The sequence below is a fragment of the Theobroma cacao genome, chromosome 2 (genome assembly GCF_053813885.1).
Source record: "Theobroma cacao isolate CCN51 chromosome 2, ASM5381388v1, whole genome shotgun sequence".
Classification (NCBI taxonomy): Eukaryota; Viridiplantae; Streptophyta; class Magnoliopsida; order Malvales; family Malvaceae; genus Theobroma; species Theobroma cacao.
In genome coordinates, this window is record NC_142640.1 from 46,112,059 (window position 1) to 46,134,376 (window position 22,318).

At 33.6% G+C, this 22,318-nt stretch overlaps 1 protein-coding gene across 1 annotated transcript; it reads left to right on the plus strand.

The window, feature by feature from the left end:
* The first annotated feature begins 5,952 nt into the window (after positions 1-5,952).
* Positions 5,953-18,147, plus strand: NUP155 (nucleoporin 155). The gene is made up of 13 exons (XM_007045203.3): positions 5,953-6,453; positions 6,999-7,168; positions 9,483-9,609; positions 10,950-11,212; positions 11,463-13,122; positions 13,203-13,415; positions 13,560-13,807; positions 13,905-14,319; positions 14,517-14,722; positions 15,194-15,551; positions 16,062-16,280; positions 16,473-16,801; positions 17,882-18,147. Exons 1-13 carry the CDS (start codon positions 6,295-6,297, stop codon positions 17,997-17,999), a joined length of 4,485 nt encoding a protein of 1,494 aa, XP_007045265.2. The 5' UTR covers positions 5,953-6,294; the 3' UTR covers positions 18,000-18,147.
* Positions 18,148-22,318: the final 4,171 nt, after the last annotated feature.

Here is a 22,318-nt window from a genome sequence, read left to right on the forward strand (position 1 = left end):
TAATTATGTAGGATTAGGATCATATTATGTTAGTATAATATTTTTTTAAAAAAAATTTATATATTATTTTTAGGATTAAAAAGATGATAAAAATAGAGGATTATAAATATATATAAATATTAATAAAAAATATAAGCAAGGAAAATTAAATGTAAGATAATATTTATTAAAAGAATTTTAGCTAAGGTAAGTGAAGTATATATATATAAATATAAAAAAAAATGAATTGCAAATTGGGATGTGTTTCTAGAGAAATGTAGATGGAGATAAATAATGAATATAAAAATGAATGAAACAAATAAATGATAGACTAAACAACATATATAGATTAAATTAAAAAATTAAAAAATATTAGATTAATTATTAAAATAATTACAATAAAATAGTTATGAGAATCAATCTTAGAAAATTTAACTCTTAAAAAAATACCATGATATTACTTACAAATATAATATACCAATGATGGGATGGTTGGTCAGGACGCGAGAAGTCGTAATCCCGAGCTAATTTTTTCTAGGTTCGGAATTCGAATTAAGGCTCCACCAGTACGATGGGAGGACCTCGATTTCGAAATCTCGAAATTTTTTACAAAAATAAAAATTAACAACACAAAATCATCGAAAAATAATAAATAAACAAATAATAGATAAAAAATAATAAATAAAATAAAACAATAATGATAATAATTCAGATATGTAAAAAGGTAATATCCATGACATTAAATAAATAGAAAAAATAAAAAATAAATAATAATAATAATAATAATAAATATAAAATACAAAAATGATAAGAAAGAGTAAAATTTAAAATTTTTATTCACTAAAACAACATGGAATCCTAAACAACTTATCTAATTATAAAAAAAATATAAAAATATAAGAGAAATTTAGAATAAAAAATGTAAAGTATGAAAAAATAATAATTAGAAATATAAAAAGAAAATATGATAATAAAGAATAAAATAAAATAAAAATAATAATTAAACAATAAAAATAACAATAAAATAGATAATTGCATTAGCCTAGCATATATATGTTGCATCATGCTTATCATTGCATATAAATATTTTTGTTTTCGAGTTTAAGCCTCGATAATGGGATCTTCCGAGGATCTTGCGAAGGTGGGTATTCCTCGAAAAGTTTCTTAAGTGAAAAAATATCCTCGGGTCCCACTAGTATGATGGGAGGGCTCGAGAAATATCTTTAATAAAAGGCTTTGACTCGAATTAGGTTCATATGCAAGAAAATATTATTTTAAAAGAAAATGTATGATGATTTCGATGATGGGAATTATTCGTTGAATTTACGAAGGCGAGTTTGTCGGATAATTTCCTAGGTGAGAGAACACTCCGGATCCCAACAGTATGATGGGCGGATTTGGGAAAATGTCAACGATAAGAAGTTATTCGTCCGACATTTTTATCTCACGCCATGCATCTCATCTTTCCTCACATTTGCATACCATTTTAGGTTAAATATGAGATAAAATAAGAGAACAACGACTAAGGAAATGTAGTGAATTTAAAAATCAAAGCCTAATAGGATAATCTAAAATATGGTACCGTTCATGGAACGGGCATCCTGGGGATGCTAATCCTTCCCTGGGCGTAATCGTACTTCCGAACTTAGATCTAGAAAAACGTATACCAGTTTAAGGTTCTTTTTGGTGGGCTTAAAATTAATTTAAGGCTTCATCGATTAGAATCGAGTCAATAGGTGGCCAATCGCACCTAGTAAAAAAAGATTGGTGGCGACTCCTAACTCTTAGTTTTTAGTGAGTTTTCACATCACGTCTGGCGGTCGGGTTCCCGGACCTGCACGTTACGACATGAGTCATCATAATTTATCTCTAAATATATTAAAATAATTTAGAGATAATTCAAAAAAACTACATTCTCATCAAAGTCTCCCATCTAGCATTATAAATAAAGGGCTCATCCAAGCCATTTTCATTCATTTGGAAGCATTCGAAGATTGGGAGGCATTCGAAGATTAAGAGCATTCAAGAGATCAAGATGAGTAGAAGATTTTTGAAGTGAAGATCAAGCGGCAATGAAGTTCGTGATCAAGATCAAGCAGTAGCGAAGATCGTGATTAAGCGGCAGCGAAGTTTGTGATCAAGATATCAAGCGAAGTTGTACAAAATAATTTATACACATAAATTTCTAGTCGAAATTTCTTGACTTGAAAATTATGAGACAAATATAAATATTTGACGATGTGAGTTATAATCTCTGAAAAATTCTCTAATTAATTTCTTCACTTCGTCTTTAAGAGTCACGAACTCAGACTTAGTCTTGATCACGAACTTCGCTTCAAGGATCTTAACGACTTAATCTTGATCACGAACACTTGATATCTTGCTCACAAACTTCGTTTGATCTTCACTTCAAGGGTCTTAACGACTTAATCTTGATCACAAACACTTAATATCTTCACTTCAAGAATCTTCACGACTTAATCTTGATCATGAACTTCGCTTGATATCTTGATCATGAACTTCACTGTCGCTTGACCTTGATAACGAACTTCGTTGCCACTTGATCTTAATCACAAACTTCGTTGTCGCTTGATCACGAACTTCGTTTTTGCTTGAACACGAACTTTGCTGCTGCTTGATCTTGATCACAAACTTTGTTGCCACTTGATTTTCACTTTAGAAATCTTCTACTCTTCTCGATCTTTGAAATGCTCTCTATCTTCCAATGTCTCCCAATCTCAGAATGCTTCCAAATTAATGAAAATGGCTTGGAGGAGGCCCTTATTTATAATGCTAGATGAGAAGCTTTGATTAGAATGTAATCTCTTTAAATTATCTCTAAATTATTTTAATATATTTAGAGATAAATTATGATGGCTCATTGAAAATTTTTTGATTGGTCAGACTTTAAATCCTTCAATTTTGATTGGCCGAAGTTAGGTATTATCTTTAAATTATCTTAATTTATTTAGAGATAAATTAAATAATCAAATTTGATTTTTATCTTTAAATTAGCATAATTATTAAAGATAAATTAGATGACTAATAATTAAATTTTGATTGGTCAAAAATATAAATATTATCTCTAAATTATCTTGATTTATTTAGAGACAAATTATATGACCAATAATTAAATTTTGATTTGTCCAATTTAAATATTATCTTCAATTATCTCAAGGGATAAATATATGACACATGTGAATTGGTTCAACTACGTGTCTTTGAAATAATCTAACCAATAAATTAATTATATGGTTATGACATCATCAAGTTTACGTGGTGGCACATTATTGGCTCATAATTTTTCTCATTCTACATTAACATAAAACTGAATTGCAGACAAAGACATATAACGCAAATTTTCTTATAGTTTCTCTTACTTTCTCACTAGCCAAACAAACTTTAACTCCAAACCTCTCTAAGTTATTTTGTCTCCATCCTTCTTTCTCCCTTTCAAACAACCATTTTAGTGTAGGTAAGAGAAACCTTCCTTAAAGATAAGCCATAGCATACCTTCCTTCTCTTGTCATACTCAAAATTGGATGAGTTGAAATTTCAAACTCCAAATACGATGGCTACATTGTCCTGACCGTTGATTTCATGCTTAACGTATTCTTTGTAAAAGCACCTCCAACTCCTACCAACCCTTATCCCCATCCCCACCCCGTTTCCCTTATCCCTTATAATTCTCTCATTAGTTGAGAACGTTTGTGTTAGGAATGGTGATGAGTTAAAAGGATATGATAGAAAAAGAGCGATGACCTAATCGGAAAGGGGAGGTGAAGAGAGAAGGATAAAAAGAAAGAAAGTCCAAAATTACACTTTAAATATCATAAAATTTCAAAAATAGGTATCAACTATAGAGAAAATTGTGTAGCTTAGAATCATTATAGTTTAGATTAAAACATCATTGGTAAGAATGTTTCTAAGAATTAAATGAAAATTTCACAAAATTAAATATAATGTTTGGATAATTCTTCATTTATTACTCAAATTATAACCAAATATTTGATTTAGTATTTAAAAAATATATAATGTTGTAAAAAGTTTCTATTCAAAAAGTTTTAATAAATTTTTTTATTACGTTTAATTAAATTCATGTACTTTTATTTTGGATTAAATAGATTCTTATGACTAATAATTGACTAAATGTTATTAGTTAAAACACTACTTGTCATTTTAATACCTATGTGGTGTTTATGTGAATGGTAAAAATAACACATGATCATGTTATCATATAACATCAACATATCACGTCACCATACATTATGACATTCCAGTATTCACAACAACATTATAGTAACGTTTAGTATGAAGGAAGTAGGAGTATATTCCTGCAATGTACTCAATTAAAATTACATTACAGTAGTTTGTTATTACAATGCAATCACATTAATTGTAGTCGAAAATCAATACAATCAGATTGTATTGTACTATATAATGTTATTAAAGTTTTTTAACCCTTCAACTTTTAATAAAATTACTCACAATTTTTTTAAAACTCTACTCATTATCACTCTGGCTTACTTTACTCCTTGCTGCTTCTTCTTCATCAAGCTAAGGTCCTTGTTTCTTCTCCGTCTAGTTGAGAAGTCCAAAATTGTGGGTTGAAATCTCCCATTCTTCTCTTCCTTTCTCTTTTTTATATTCTTTCTTGCATGCTTCAAATTATTTTTTTTAATTTAAGTTTCTTTTATATTTATCATTGTTATTTTACTAGTGTAACAATTTGACCTTTGATTGACAAGAGGCATTGGGTTTTTTTCTAAATGGAGAATAATAACCAAGAAAGGGTAGAACAAACCTGTTGGCTTGATTTTGTTCTGAATTGATTTTGCTTGAATAATTTTTTGTATGTTTTACGGGATGGCTGCTTTGTTTGTAAAGGAGTAGGTTTTCTTCTTTATTTTGGACAGGGGTTGCCATTGTAAAGTGAAGATGGGATTTGTTTGGATGCAAGCTGTTTTTGTGTTGCCTGCTTTTGTACACGGGAATGAAGTTTCAAAGGAAAACCTCATTGCTGTACAAGTTTATATTAATGATATTAATGCCTATTCCTATAAAGCTTAAAAATTTTAAAAATTAAGCTAAATAGAGTAAAAAATAAAAAGTTAATTTGTTTTTATTTTTATATATATATTTTGAGAGATATCTTTTTGTTACTTTTAATAGTAATTTTTTTTAGATTACGATTGTCAATAACATTTATATTATTTTTAAAAGAAAAAAGTTAAATTAAAATATATAATAAAAAATAAAAATAATATATATAATATTAAAAATATATTTAAAGGATGATATTATATAAAAATTAATAATAAAAATATAAATATATTAAACTTTCATTTTAATATATAAAAATAATTTTGAAAATTGATATTACATTTTCAATAAAATATTTATAAACCAAACGTTGTAATGTCATTTTTTTTTTACATTTTAATTATTATTTTACTTATATGTCAAACACTATGATGTCATATTTTTTTACAATTACATTGCATTATAAGATACCAAATGTCACTTATATAATATAAAATAACAAGTAACATTTTGAATAACGATAATCAATAAACTATCAATCATAATTACTTATTCGACTTAAAATTAAAATATAAAATCTTGATGAAATATAATAAAAAAATAAAAATTTATTTGAATTATCATAAATAATTCAAAATTTTTTTAGATATTATATTTTTATAAAAAAGAACTGGCAATGAAATGCTTGACCTTTCACATAATTTATTAGATTGCACATTTTGTTAAACTTTGTTAATCAAAAACTATGTATTCTAGACCTCCAATGACAACAAACCAATTGTCCTATAAATGCCAAGTCATTCGACACGTGTCTAAAAAATTTCATGTCAATTTAACGCTGCAAATAGTATCACATTTTTGTTAAACAACATTTTAAGTAAAAAAAGGTTTACCAATTATTGTGAGAGACTGATGATTTATTGATCAAATTCGTAACGGGCTAAAGCACTTGAAAACTCAAAAGTTGAAGAACCGCTCTTCCAGAAGTGGCTTAATTTGCCCGCCACTGCCAAAAACCCTTGAATAAACCCTATTGTTTACACTCACGCTTTTACGCTCCCTTTCTTCTTCCTGGGCTTTGCTTCCATTTCACTAACCGCTCTGCTCTCTCTTTCCCTCTCTGGTTTCAATTCAAAATACCTCTTCACCAGAACTCAAAATCAAATCTACGCTTTCATTCAATTTCACGCCCCTAAACAAAAACCCTGGGGCTCTTCTTTTCGAATTAAATCCCATTCTCTCTCCCCCACTTTCTGATTCTAGGGTTTGTCGATGTCGTGGGAGGAGGAGATTGTGATGCGCGATGTCACCAATGCGGGGCTCGTCGTCAGCGACCGCATTGGCCGTGAAGTGGCGGCGCAGTTGGACCTCGAGGAAGCTCTAGAAGCCTCTAGATACGCTAGCCATCCCTACTCTACTCACCCCAGAGAGGTACTCTTTTAGCCAATTCCGTAAAAAAAGAAGCCTTTACAATTTTTTTTTTTGCTTATTCAATTAGACATTGATGAAGAATTGGGATCTTTTAGTTTCATTTACTTGGTTGGAAGATTTGTTTTTCTGTCCAATATGAAATTGAAATTCTTTTTTGTTTTTTTCTTTCCTTTTATGTTGAAATTTGTAAAGGTTCAAATGTTGGTTAGTCTTATTTCTTCTATGTAGGTACTAAGCATTCATTGGGACTCTAGAATGTTTCTTTCTCATTTGATAATTTGGCTTTGTAAAATAAGAATGCTATCTTTAAGTTTCATTAGTAGATGTTGTTTTGCCAATACCATGTTCGGCATTCAGGTAGCAGCTTAGATGCTTATTGCTAATTTACATTTCAGTTCATTTCTAGTGAATGTCCCTTCTCTATCTCTTTTATTAGTTATAATCCAACATTTTGGATGGCACAGTTGGCCGGTCTAAATAGGTTGCATGGTTTAAGATGAGTTACCCTCCTTATAAATGAATCATGGTGTCATATTCCACTGCAGTGGCCTCCTTTGATTGAAGTGGTGGATACTTGGGAGCTGCCTCCTGTACTCATTGAAAGATATAATGCAGCTGGTGGAGAAGGAACTGCATTATGTGGAATATTTCCAGAGATACGCAGGGCATGGGCATCTGTGGATAATTCTTTGTTTCTTTGGCGTTTTGACAAATGGTGAGATTTTTGTTCTTTGCTTTAATGTAGTGATTTTGTAATTTATTAGACCACCCATTTCATTTTTGTGAGTTTTAGTTGGCTGCTTGTTGAATATCTAAAAAATCTTAAACTATTTTGGTGTAATAGGTATGAATCTTTGAGTAAGAGAAATAACTTGGTTGAAGGCAGCATTAAAGTTTACATAATTTAGAAATTGGAAATAATTTTGGTAATTATTGAGCATCTAAAGTATCAAGAGGTTTGCTATAAAAAAAAAAAAAACAAAAAGAAAAGAAAAGAAGGTGGCAAATTTGTCAAAATATGAGAAATCGGACAATTGACTTACCCGGCCAGTCTTTCATTTGCGTTGATGGTCGTGAATTTTATTTTAAAAAAATTCTGCTTTTTTGATTCAGGATTATAGGGTTTAATACTATAATTCAAATGTAGCATTTGTGAATTAGAATTAGGATTCGCAATTCAATCTAAAAAAGCACCCACAAAGAATTCAATCTGAAAATAGGTTGGGATAATAACGAGGATGTCTGGTTGTGGGCAGTAGGGTAATTAGGAGCTAGAATTTTGAGGACAGCAATTAAATAGTATTTCTGAGGATCGTGGGTTAAAATTGAAACGAAGGTGAATTAGAGATTTAGAATTGTTCTTTGAGGGGTTTGAAGAACAGAACAATGGCTGTCTGTTCATGTTATTACTATTGGAAAAAGAGAATTCAATTCAACAAGTAGGCTAAGGGATCACAATAAGGATTTGCATTTGTGCATAAGGTTACCTGTTCAATCACACCTAGGAAAGAAGAAATGCATATCCTTAGAAATAGCTTAAATCTTCTTACCATTTTAAGTAGGAGTCCAAACTTTAGGGTGTATTGAATTTGGAAGATTCTGGACTCAACCTAATCAAGCTTGGTTCACAAGGAATTTTAGAGTTGGACTGGAATTCTTGAAGAACCAATCCAAAGCTTTGGGTTCTTGGGTCTGAATTTCTGAAGAATTGACAGACCTAAAATTGGTTTTGAGCAAGTTAACTCAATGAACATTCTGAGAGCATTTACTTGTTTTTAACCTTTTATTTTTTCTCATTTCCTCTATCTTAAGCAAATGGTACCAATCAAAAGCAAACCCAAATCTCATTGAACAAAACAACAAATAAAAAAAAAACAAAAAGAAATGACCCAGGAACTGGGTTCTGTTTTAGATTCAGATCTTTTCTGTAAGAGCCAAGAAAATTTTCTTTCATAATTTCACACAGTTCACTTGCTATAGATCTGCACCTGTGGCTTTTTTGGACCCAACAATTGTTGGCTTTGGGCACAATTAATAGCAAAATGTCATTGGTGCTTATTCAATTTGAAAGATAAAGCACCTAAGAAGTTATTTAGAGAGTTGCTTTTACCCATATTTTTGTTCTTCATTGTTCATGTTTTTTTCACATTCAAATACATGCGTTATGCATTGTATCTATTTTTAGTAGCTGCCTTGCCATGTAGATGGGGTGTTAATTAGAGTCCATGCCCTGTCTGGAAAGCCTGATATATTTAAATGTTTTAGTCCACAACTCTCATGAGTGTCTCCTTGGCAACTGTTGGTTCTTGCATTATTTTATCGAGCTAAGAAACTGGTTTCCCTGTTCTCTTTTCCTAGGTGGCACATGTTTGTGTGATGCTGGGAACAGGATAGGTGAACAATGGTTTGATTTCACCCCTCATTGACCTGTTCATAATGTTCTAATGTAACTGTGCAAGAAGATATGTATGTATGCCAAGATTATTGAAAGCCACAATGTAGCCAAAAATTTTAGTTAAGCTTTATTATAAAAGAGGTTGATATGCTACCAAGATAAGAGGACGTCTATCACAAACAGGGAAATAACCTCTACCAAATGTAATGTTTTCTCGTAGAATCTTGCTTTGTTAAAATGTCTCCAATTTAAATTAGAAGGTAAACTACGTGTCGTTTAAGTCAAATCATACCCCTTTTTGGATGAAATATTGAGGCCCTTGCTAGGTGTCTCAGTTTGATATATTTGGCGTTTGGTATACCTTGTGCTCTTTTTTTGTTTAATGGATTAGCTACATCACGATGGATAGCCTCCACTTTTTCTGAAGCCCCCTAAATCCCAGGAGCCATTTTTTGTTTGAAATTTAGGACCTGCATACTTCACCCCTCAAGTGATGCTTCTTGAGCAACCAGACTAAAGGCACTGTTTGCACTTCACGATTTTTAGTAAAAAGTGCTTGTCTTCTTATATCTTGTCTAGACTTTTATATGATATTTATTTGTTTACCCTTCTTGACATCTTTTCTTTTGATTAGGGATGGCCAATGTCCTGAATACAATGCAGAGGAACAAGCAATATGTGCTGTTGGACTCGCTAAATCTAGACCTGGCATTTTTGTTGAAGCTATACAGTATCTTTTAATATTAGCAACTCCTGTTGAGGTAACAATTTGGCTTTTTATATGCCTCTGGAAGATGTTATATTCTGAATATCCAATTTAGGTTTTCAGACTTAGTATTGGTAGAGTATCATATCAAGTTATTACCAGCCAAGAGACATCCTTGTAACTGCTGGCAGTCTGTTTTGCCCTAGCCACTGAAAGGAAAAAGAGTGAGTTAGTAGTTTAAAACATCAAGATCTTACACATGTACTAATTACAATTAATTTTTTTGGCTGGATATTATATGCATCTTGTTTAAGAAGGATTTTAAGCTTCAACCTCATTCTTGGATTAGCTATTGCTAAAGCTTCTCATTCCTTTTACTTTTTTTTTTTTTTGGGCGGGGGGGGGGGGGGGGGGGTGGTTATTTTGGTGCATGAAGATTAGTTTGGTTTGATAGATATTTGGACATTTGCTTGATTCTACGAGGTGTGGTTGTGAATGTGAGTTTCTGGTTGTGTGGCATTGAACTTGTATGATTGGCTCTTTTCCAACCTTAACTCACTCAATTGACTGATAATGCCTGAATCACTATTTTAATGGAAAGGTGCATATCTACAAGATAGTCTGAAAACAATATAGTGATGTCTCTTGCCAGTATTAAATTTGGAAATAATAAAATGAATATTATGAATGTTTTATAATTTGTATAGAACATGTATTATGAATCATAGTCATGATGAAAGCCAATTAAAAGAAAAAATATAAAACTACAAAATAATGAATTAATCATCATTACAGAGATTTTTATATTTAGTAAGGAAACTACTATCTTATATGATATTTTAGTTCATAAATCCTGATATCCATTAGACCTTTTTGTTCTGATTTTTGGTTGGGAAGTGTAGAAAAATAAATAACAAATGTATGTGGTGTTTGTACTTATAATTCTGCTCCTATAAGTTCTATTACAGTTAGTTCAGTTGATTAAAATGATAAATTTTGATGCCTCAAATGAAGAATGCCCTGTAACCACGCACTGAGGCTAATACTTGTGAAACATGGTTAAATTCATTATCTTTTACGCTGAATTAACATACAACATGTGAAGCTAGAACAGATATTGTCAGTAATTGTAAAGGTTAGTTAATTTTTTTTTTCTTTGGGTGGGTGGGTTGGGAAGGTGGGTGTTGAAGCTGTTAATTTTTTTCTGAACATTCTTGTGGACATGGATTTTTCCCTTTTTCAGTTTTTATAAATTTCATTGCACTTTTAACATCATTATTGATTTTTTTTTTAAAGTTTCTAACTTTCTATTGAGTTGCATTTTTCTTCCTAATTTATCCTTGTCTGTAGGTAAATGAAATGATATCTTTCTTACCAGCTTTTGCTTGTTATCAGTTGATTCTTGTAGGAGTGTGCTGTTCTGGAGGGGGTGATGGTACAGATCCTTATGCAGAAGTTTCACTGCAGCCTTTGCCAGAGTATACAGTACCTTCTGATGGAGTTACTATGACATGTATAAATTGTACTGATAAGGGTCGTATTTTCATGGCTGGCCGAGATGGCCACATCTATGAACTGCATTATACGACTGGTTCAGGATGGCATAAACGTTGTCGTAAAGTTTGCCTCACTGCAGGTGTAGGCAGTGTGATTTCGAGGTGCATTCTGTTATTCAATCCTTCTGGTTTGTCTGGCAATTTCACTTTTTTATCTCACGTATATGTTAGGAAGTTGTATTTTTACATGATTTATCCCCTTCTGAATTTAAAAGTTCTATACAATCTCACTCATGAGGACCTTGAATTTTTATGGTTTTTCTTTCATTAACTTGTGTGTAATGATTTTAGTTTTTAGTTTGGTAAGTTTTCAACAATTGCTTATAAAATGGAGATCTTTGTTGGTTTTCAGGTGGGTCATACCAAATGTGTTCAAGTTTGGAGTTGTAGATTCCATTGTTGAAATGGTTGTTGATAATGAAAGACAGATTTTATATGCAAGAACTGAAGAGATGAAAATTCAAGTTTTTGTTATGGGGCCAAATGGAGATGGTCCATTGAAGAAAGTGGCTGAAGAAAGGAATCTGTTAAATCAGAAAGATGGACATTATGGAGGTAGACAAACAGCGGCACCAAGAGCCTCAAATCGATCAGCAAAACCATCCATCGTTTCAATTTCCCCATTATCCACACTAGAATCGAAGTGGCTGCACCTTGTTGCTATTTTATCAGATGGTAGGAGGATGTACCTTTCCACCTCCTCATCTAGTGGAAGTAATGGTACTGTTGGAGGTTTGGGTGGATTTAACAATCATCACCACAGGCCAAGCTGTTTAAAAGTTGTAACAACTAGGCCTTCGCCTCCTTTAGGGGTTAGCGGTGGACTTACCTTTGGGGCAATGTCTTTGGCTGGTAGGACCCAGACTGAGGATCTCTCACTGAAGGTAGAAACATCATACTATTCTGCTGGAACTCTTGTCCTTTCTGATGCGTCACCACCAACCATGTCTTCTCTTCTCATTGTGAGCAGGGAGTCAAGCTCACAGTCATCTCAGTCAGGTGGCTTGGGAGCAAGTGCTAGGAGTTCCCGTGCATTACGAGAATCTGTTTCTTCCTTGCCCGTTGAAGGACGGATGCTCTTTGTAGCTGATGTTCTTCCTTTACCAGATGCAGCTGCCACTGTGTTATCACTGTATTCTGAGCTTGAATTTTGCGGATTTGAAAGCTCAGCAGAGTCCTGTGAAAAGGCATCAGGAAAGCTGTGGGCTAGAGGTGACCTTTCAACTCAGCATATACTGCCAAGGAGGAGAATAGTTGTTTTCAGCACCATGGGCATGATGGAAGTGGTTTTCAATCGGCCTGTTGATATTTTGAGAAGATTGTTGGAGTCGAACTCTCCAAGATCAATATTGGAGGACTTATTTAATCGTTTTGGTGCTGGTGAAGCAGCTGCAATGTGTTTGATGCTAGCTGCAAGGATAGTTCATTGTGAAAACCCTATAAGCAATGTTGTTGCAGAGAAGGCAGCTGAAGCTTTTGAGGACCCAAGAATTGTTGGAGTGCCACAACTCGAGGGCAGTAGTGGATTATCAAACACTAGAACAGCAGCTGGGGGTTTTAGCATGGGGCAGGTTGTTCAGGAGGCTGAACCTGTTTTCTCTGGTGCACATGAAGGGCTCTGCCTTTGCTCTTCAAGGTTGCTATTTCCTGTTTGGGAGCTCCCTGTTATGGTTGCAAAAGGTGGTCAAGATGCTGCATCAGAAAATGGGGTGATTGCATGCAGACTTTCTGTTGGAGCTATGCAAGTCCTTGAGAACAAGATTCGTGCATTGGAGAAGTTCTTAAGGTCTAGAAGGAACCAAAGAAGGGGGCTCTATGGATGTGTAGCTGGTTTAGGTGACTTGACTGGTTCTATTTTGTATGGAACTGGTTCAGAATTAGGTGCGGGTGATAGGAGCATGGTAAGAAATTTATTTGGTGCTTACTCCCGGAGTGTGGAGTCTAATGGAGGTGGAGCATCGAATAAAAGACAGAGACTGCCATATAGTCCAGCTGAGTTGGCTGCAATGGAGGTGGGGTGGATTTTCTTGATGCATTCATTTATCATGTACTTGTCCTGATTTCTATTTCTTATAAGAGTGTTGTGCTACAGGTGAGGGCAATGGAATGTATCAGACAGTTGCTTCTTAGGTCTGCTGAAGCTCTGTTTTTACTACAGCTTGTTTCTCAGCATCATGTAACACGCTTGGTTCAGGGGTTTGATGCTAATCTCCGCCAGGCATTGCTTCAATTGACTTTTCACCAACTTGTTTGTTCTGAGGAGGGTGACCGCCTTGCTACAAGACTTATTTCTGCTCTGATGGAGGTAATTGAGTCTTATATATGGTATCATAGGAGAAGTTCCAGTTAATGAGCTCTAATCTCAAGTCTCAAGATCTTCTCTTCTCCTCCTAAATATATGTTAGAGTTGCTGAATTATTTCATTGATAAATGTTGTGCATTGCTCCAGTATTATACTGGCCCTGATGGCAGGGGAACAGTTGATGATATTAGTGGGAAATTACGTGAGGGATGTCCAAGCTATTTCAAGGAGTCTGACTATAAGTTCTTCTTGGCGGTGGAATGTCTTGAAAGAGCTGCTGTAACTCCTGATCCTGATGTAAAGGAAAATCTTGCCAGGGAGGCCTTCAATTTCCTAAGTAAAGTTCCAGAATCTGCTGATTTAAGAACCGTTTGCAAACGGTTCGAAGACTTGAGGTGAGTTTATCATTCAACTAAGAGGCTAGAATAGGCTCTTTTAATGAGATAATACTTAAATTAGATTGTTGCTCTTTAACTTGAGATTTCATCACAGATTTTACGAGGCTGTGGTTCGCTTATCTCTACAAAAGGCTCAGGCACTTGACCCTGCAGGTGATGCCTTCAATGAGCAAATTGATCCAGCAATCAGAGAATATGCAATTGCACAGCGTGAACAGTGCTATGAGATAATTACTAGTGCTTTACGTTCTCTAAAAGATGGGGGCTCACAGAGGGAATTTGGGTCTCCTGCTAGGCCTGTTGCTGTGCGATCTACCCTTGATCAGGCTTCACGGAGAAAATACATATGTCAGATTGTTCAGCTTGGTGTTCAATCACCTGACAGATTATTTCATGAGTATTTGTATAGAGCTATGATTGACTTAGGTCTTGAAAATGAGTTGTTGGAGTATGGAGGTCCAGACTTGGTGCCTTTTCTGCAGACTGCTGGTCGTGAACCTGTGCAAGAGGTATTGTTTTTTATTTCCTGTGATCTTTTGGGTCTTGTTTCAAGCAGTAAAGTTGGGTCATCCTGTATTCTCAAAGTTTTGACTATCTTAACTTGTTATGACCACTCTGTTTTGTTTCTTCAGAGCTTAGACAATGTATTTCTGTAATAATTTTTGCGTTTAGTTTTGTCCTCATTTTTTTATTATCTGCCTTGTAGGTTCAAGCTCTCTCTGCATTGACATCTGCAACCCCTTCAATGGGTCAACCAGGAGCACCTATTCATTCTGATCAAGCCAAATATTTTGATCTTTTGGCTCGATATTATGTCTTAAAGCGGCAGCATGTACTTGCAGCGCATGTGTTATTGAGGTTGGCTGAAAGACGCTCAACTGATGGGAGCAATGCTCCTACTCTGGAACAGAGGTTGACAGCTTCTTTCATTTTATAATTTTTATCCATGAACTCTGTGCCTTTATAGATAGACGTGCTCTGGGTTGTCAATCAGTAAATTCTTCTCTATAAGCATATATGCTAATCTAATTTCTCGTTGGCATGTTGAAATCTCAAATCAGTGTTCTTTGCTTTTTAATCTATTTTACATTTAATAACAAGATTAAGAGGAAGAGCTGCTGTCCTTCGGCTTTCTGGAGTTCATCACACTGGCATGAAAAGCATACAACATGCTAGTTGTGGTTTTGGACAGTAGTTCTAAAATTTGGTGCTGAATGAATCTTAAGTTGTTTCTATTAGCTGGTTTCTGTATACTTCTACTCTATCAATGATGTAACCCACTCAAGGTTGGGTTTTGCTAATAAGAAAAAAAAAAGGAATAAAAAGATCTCTTCCCTTTCACAATTATTTGTCTAATTATTATTTTGATTCTGTCAATGCCAGGCGTCAATACCTAAGCAATGCTGTTCTCCAGGCCAAGAGTGCAAGTAATAATGATGGTCTGGTAGGTTCTAGCCGGGGTGCTTTTGACAGTGGATTGCTAGATTTACTTGAAGGGAAACTTACTGTTCTCCAGTTTCAAATAAAAATAAAAGAGGAACTGGAGGCAATTGCTTCCAGGTTAGAAGCTACACCTGTTACATCCGAATCTGTTCAAAATGGATCTGTCCCTGATAGCAGGTATAATGGGGATGCCCATTTAGCAAATGCTGCAAGGGAGAAGGCCAAGGAGTTATCATTAGATTTGAAGAGCATTACTCAGTTGTATAATGAATATGCAGTTCCTTTTGAGCTTTGGGAGGTATAGATTCTGGTTTTTCATTCTCTTTCCCTCTGTTTTTATGTTCTTAGTCGAAATTTTGTATATAAGGGAAAGGTAAAAAAATTAATTACACATGTATTTATTCGTATGTACGCACAACAGAAAATCTGCTTGGATGTTTGAAAGCTGGGAAAAATACTTTGGATGTCCACAGCAGAGCATTGGGTAGCAAAATGAGGGGGAGGGAGAAATTATATCTTATGTAAATTTGTTTCACTTGTATTAGCAGATAGCTGAAACTTTCTTAAACTAACAATTGCATTTCCAAATTTTTTTAGCATTATTTTAGGAATCATTTTACATTATGGCTTTTTTAGGGTAATAAGTTTTTTTTCTCAGATAAAGCTTCCAGGAACTGAGTTGAACTTCCCAATGTCTTAGCATCATTTCCTTTTATCTAGTTACACGATAACAATTTATTTGTATGTTTTTTATTGCTATTCTTCTTGTTGTTAATGAGATTCTTTGCTTTTTCATTTCTGCTTTTAGATATGTCTGGAAATGTTGTACTTTGCAAACTATTCTGGTGATGCTGATAGTAGCATTATACGAGAAACCTGGGCTAGACTAATTGATCAAGCTCTTTTGAGGGGTGGAGTTGCTGAAGCTTGCGCTGTTCTGAAGAGGGTTGGTTCTAGAGTATATCCTGGAGATGGAACTGTTTTACCTCTGGACACTCTATGCCTTCATCTAGAGAAGGCTGCATTGGTATATCTTTATCTTTAGCTAGTTTCATTTAAATAATTATGTAAACTTATTTGATTCTCTTGTTCAAAAAAAAAAAAAAAAAAGAGAAAAAGAACTTATTTGATTCTCCTTACAGTAGCTTCCTTGAATGCCAATTTGGTTCCTGTTTTATTGATTACTCTTTTTTCCCTTGCATCTTCTTCCATTTGGTAGGAGAGGGTGGAATCTGGACTTGAAACTGTTGGAGATGAAGATGTGGCAAGGGCTCTTCTTGCTGCTTGCAAGGGTGCAGCTGAACCTGTATTGAACACTTATGATCAATTATTATCAAATGGGGCTATTTTGCCATCACCAAACCTCAGATTACGCCTTCTTCGATCAGTGCTAGTGATACTTCGTGAGTGGGCAATGTCTGTCTATGCACAGAGAATGGGCACAAGTTCTACTGGTGCTTCTTTAATTTTAGGTGGAACATTCTCACTGGAGCAGACAACAGTTTTAAATCAAGGGATTAGAGACAAGATCACGAGTGCAGCAAATAGGTGAGTTTCTTCATTTTCTGCTTATTCAACATGAGCTATAAAGCATTAAATGTAATCTTTTAGTGTTGGATTGTCTCAAATTACTTTCTATTAAATCATAAATTAAATAGTTAAGCTAGCTTCTTAATGTTTTCACCAATTCTGCCTAAATTGATGGCCCAGGTTTCATGCCTTAATATGAAATAAAATTGGTTTCCCATCTTCTACTATAACTCATCTACCCTGGACATTCATTTCCTTCCTCATGAGAATATTAGATAATTGGAGCAGTCAAATAGCCCCTCGTATTTTCATCTTTTCTCAATTTTCATGGTGCCAATTCTGCCAGGAATGTTCTGGTCTCAGGCTTTAGTCATTAATAATCTTCTACTATTGCATTTAATACAAAAATTATCACCATAGTGATTTAAATCAAATTAGAAGAAAAAGTCTGGCGATAGAGACATAAATGGCTCTTGAATATACATAAAGGTCAATGTGGCCTTTGAATTGAAAATTTGTTAAAGGTTTCTCTGTTGATCTTTAAATAAAAGATCGAATGTGATAGGGATTACATGAGTATTCAGATTTAGGTTCACTTAAATATAATTGGGGATAGAAATCCCTACCGTGTAAGCAATATTTTCATGTAACTTCCTATTGCCAAGAAAAGGCAGTATGGTATTTATGTTATTATTATTTTTGTAAATGTGTGGCTGGTCATTTTCATTACTATGTTTAGATATATGTTTTATTAGAATGGTGGTCAACATCAGCATTTGTTTGTGTTGGATGTTGCCCTATATTCATTTGAGAGAATCTTAATTACCTAGCTTTCATGAAAACTGGTAATGTCTTTTCTGCTTAGTCAATATGCTACTGGCACTGTTGATACTGAGAGAAAGTAGGGAATAAAGGAAATTGAAATTGCATGGTAGGGAAATGATTCGAGTTTCCGTATCTGGTCTTTTGTTATAATATGGATGTCTACTGCTTTTTCATCTCTTCTACTGTTGAATTGGTGTGTTGTGGCTGCAAAGGATTTACCATCTTCAGTTTAGAGATTGAAATGTTCTCTTTGATTTTGATTTGGGGTTGCAGGTTCATGACCGAGGTGCGGAGGTTGGCCCTCCCACAGAGTCGGACTGAGGCTGTTTATAGAGGATTTCGGGAACTTGAGGAGTCTTTGATAAGTCCATTTTCTTTTGATCGATTTTGATTTGATAATTTGTTCAAAACATGTTGTTGTATGATAAGCATATAAACAAAATATATTTTGACTCAAATTTGCTAAAGAAGATGGAAAGTGAATTGTGTTTCAGTATGCGACCAAAATAATTGACACCCCATTCCTTGTTTCTCTATCATTCCACTCCCATCTCCTTTCCTTTGTCTCTTTCCATCAAATGCAAGTTAAGGGCCCAAGACTAGTGTAATTGCTGTGGTAAGAAGTTTGGATATTTTCCGAGGATACTACAAGTTGAGGAGGAAAAGCCATATCGAAGCAGGATTGCTTTGCCACCGCAACTGCTTTAAGTGCAGTGATGATGCTCTGTTTCTAGAGTGTGTTTGGTGTTATGTTGGTAGGAATGAATCGAACAAGAATCCAAAGGATAATAAGATGGAAAAATTGATTCAAGGAGAAACTCGACTTCCAGCAAATTTGTTATAAGTTGAGAGAGCTATTCTATTCCCGTGTCTTCTGAGTAGAGAACTAACTTCAACATACATTTTCCTCTTCATTTCTTCCACGCCATGTACCTCCAAATGCAGGCAGAGTTATGAATCTCTGTTTGCCTAGAAAGCAAAGAGAAGAAGAAAACTTGTTTAGCTAAACTAGAAAATATGTAATACAGAAACAAATATGCACAAGTATGAAGGAATTTCAAGAAAACATTAAAACCAATGCGGCTCACGTTTCATTTCGTTTTCAATTAACAATTCACCGAGTCAATAAATTTTGATAAAATTATCCAACTTTTTCAAAAATTTGATAACAAAAAATAGAAAATTCCACCATAATCTACTAATTAAGTACCATTGATGTGACTTTATTCATACCCAAAAATGAAAACGATTGTCTAAAAAAAAAGAAAAGTGAAAATAAGTTAGAATATCACCTATTTTCTTAAACAAATTCATCGTTTTTAAGAAAAATGATATCTTACATGTGAGCAAGTGAACAACTCCAAATTCTCAGCTAACAAAGGATTAAAGTTTTCCTCGACCCCATGAACAATCACACTACCGTCATTGTAGATATTCCAATGGGTGAGTGATTCTAACGTTGTTAATGGTAGGGATTTCATTGTGGTAGTTTGCCATAAGAGTGCCCCAGTGGGGATAAAAGGATGGCAGACTTAAGCAGTCTGAGAAATCTCCACTATCGATTTTCACAGCTGCAATTTGATATCGATAATGTATTCGATTCCATTCCTTGAATGAGATAGCCTCATTTGGCGGAACAAATATGGTGATTTTGCTACCGTTGTATAAAGTAATCGTGTTGTTATTCTTTTTATAAGTACCATCTTCTTGGGTTTCAAAATCTGAATCTGCATAAGGTACTAGTGAAGGAAGATTTCTGGCAAGAATCAATGCCATGAGTTTGAAACCTGTAAGCCATAGAGCTTTTGTGATTTTAGCAACTCGTATAACTACTTTATGACTATCTGGTCTTGGTTTGAAATTGGAGTAAAGCTGGTCCCAGCTCAAACCATCGCTCTCAGTCGAGACATACTGCGAGGGGTTAGTTTCATTAGGTGAAGTTTGACGACGACGATGAATAAGAAGGAAGATAATGGCAAAGAGGAAACACTGGAAGATGATAGAATAAAGGAAACGCTTGGAAGCCATGACACAATACTATATATACAGGGGCTAATGTAAGTTTCAAGTCTCAAAAGAAGGTAAATTCTTATTTAAGTGGACTTCTTACTTAGATAAATTATAGTTTTTTTCTGTTGCTTGTATTTTCTTCTTAATTAATCAAAAGGTGTAATCATTCCCAATAAAAATTGGATTATTAATTCTCATGAATTTGACATAAATATCTAAAACACAAATGTCAATTATATATTATTTTTTTATAAAAAAAATTTTATGATTCAAATTTAAGAACTTTATCCAAATCCTGTCTCGATCTAATTATCATTCTAACTAAATTCAAACCGATGGAAATTGTAGTTTAAGTTGTTAGTTTATTGATGTCCCTTTTTTCTCTTAATTAATTACATTATTTGTTTTTAACATATATTTTGTGAAATTGAAATTAATCATCTATTAGAATTTTTAAGTATTTGACTCAATGTTGGATGTATATATGCCTCTCTTTATTTAAAAGTGTCATATTTAAATCCCTCTATTTCATAATTAAAAAAATAAAAATTATTCATAAAAATTTAATATATTACGTAAAAAATGTAAAAGTTGAATTACAATCTAATGCTAGATCCCTTTACTTCTGATGTGATAACAACAAACTATTTTTATCTTCAATTTATATTACGACCTGTTGGATGAGCATAGGTTTATCACTTGATTAATTAAGTAGCATTGGAAGACTTTCAGAAGTCACAATTGAAAAACTGGTGAACTCCATGAACAATTATGTGACCATCATCGTAAATGTTCTTCCAGTGTGTTATGTTAACATTGTTGATGGATCCATAACCATTAACAAGGACATTGCAATACGAATGGCATGTGAGCAACTCGGAGCCTAGTTGGAGGGCTCCCGAATCGAAAGCTTCTTTATCAACCTTGGCAGTCACAAACTGGTACTCCAACACCTTCCAATGTTCATCATCGGAGAAAGATTCGTCCGCCGGAGCAAATATGGTGATTGTGTTGTTGTTGTATACGATCACACTGGGTCTGGCATGACAAAGGCGACAGCCAAAAGGATACCTATCACCGAATGGAACCAACGGTGCGGAGATGGTTTTGGAGAGTGAGAGACATGATTCTGAAGCCAGCATCCCACACAGCTTCGATAATCCCATCAACTTCTACAATGGCTCTGGTATCTGATGGCTTGAACGTCAAGATGTGCTCTTTTCTTGGTCGAAATGGAAGTTGACATGATTAAAATGTAGGCAGAGTATGAACAAGGACAATAGCAACAAGCAAGGCTCGGGTGTATTTGGATGCCATGATCAGGATTCAGATATAGGATTAATAGTAGAACAAATCCCACCTCAGCTGGAGGCTAATAGTGGGAATTAATGCATTAGGATTATTGTTGGATTTAATTAATGAGGGAAGGTGTATAATTTGATACCAACTCAGTAACTAGGAAGGATGCAGCTGGCTTCAAATTAAATTATTAAATTTTTAGAGATAATGCATGGAGTCTTTTAAGGACTGTGACCTTATAAATATGTATGATCAGAATATTTTGTTAGTTAACTCAATGATAGGAAATAATTTTTCTATGCAGTTAATATATAAAAGTCAGATTATAATGCTAATTTTGATTAACAGGTAATATGAAATCAATTTTCATTATAAATTAGATTTGAATGATTTATTGATAAATGAATAGTTCATAGAACATCAATATTTGAATAATTTTATTTTAAAACTTTATTTATTAAATAATGAATTTATATTTATCAGACATCAAATGATTCCACCTCACCGAAAAATAAATTTAAGCATTTAAAAGATTTAAAAATAAATATTTTATTTATAAAAGTGAATAAAATTTTTTTTTCTCTCTCTAACTCCCTCTCACCCAATCTCCTTTTCTTCTACCCTGTTTTTCTTCCATTAACAGCAAAAAAAAAAAAAAAAAATTCCAAAACACAATTCTTAATTTTGATTCTTGAAAATAATATTTATTTCACTCTTTTATCTTAATTTACCCACTTGTTTTATAATATTTATGGCTGAGCTAGTTTTAAATTCAACTAGAATATGACCTGTGCGTGACATATAAGCCTCTTTGCACCTCTCTTGCCCTCTTGACATTTTTTGGTCTCTTATAAAATATAGAAAAAGTAGAACTATCAGAGAAGCTGTGAATATCTCTCTATCTCTCTTTCTTCAAAACTGAGCTTCTGTTGTTGTTATTGTTGTGTTTTACAAAAATTTTACCCGAAAGAGAAAAACTAATGACATGCTTGATTTACTGAAAAGAATAAAATAGGAATAGAATAGTCATTCCAAGAAAATAGAATAGAAGAAAAATAGTTATTATGTAGATTGGTTCATGAGAATGAAATAGGATAGAAATTACTATTATTATTTATTTTATTATTTGGTTAATAGGAATAATTTCAGCTCTAAGTTCAGCTCTATTTGTTTTTACTCTTATTTTTTTTATGTTAAAAAAATCCAAGAAAGAACAAAGTCTAACTCTTTTGCGGGTAATTTCAAAATCTACTATTGTACTCTGATAGAATTGTTAAGAAACAATTTTTATTTTTATAATTTTACTCTCACGTTTAGACAATTTAAGATTTTTTTAAAAAACTTCTAAAACTTTTGAAATCCGCTCCTTGAAGCCTTACACGCCCCTTTGGGGCTTCCTTT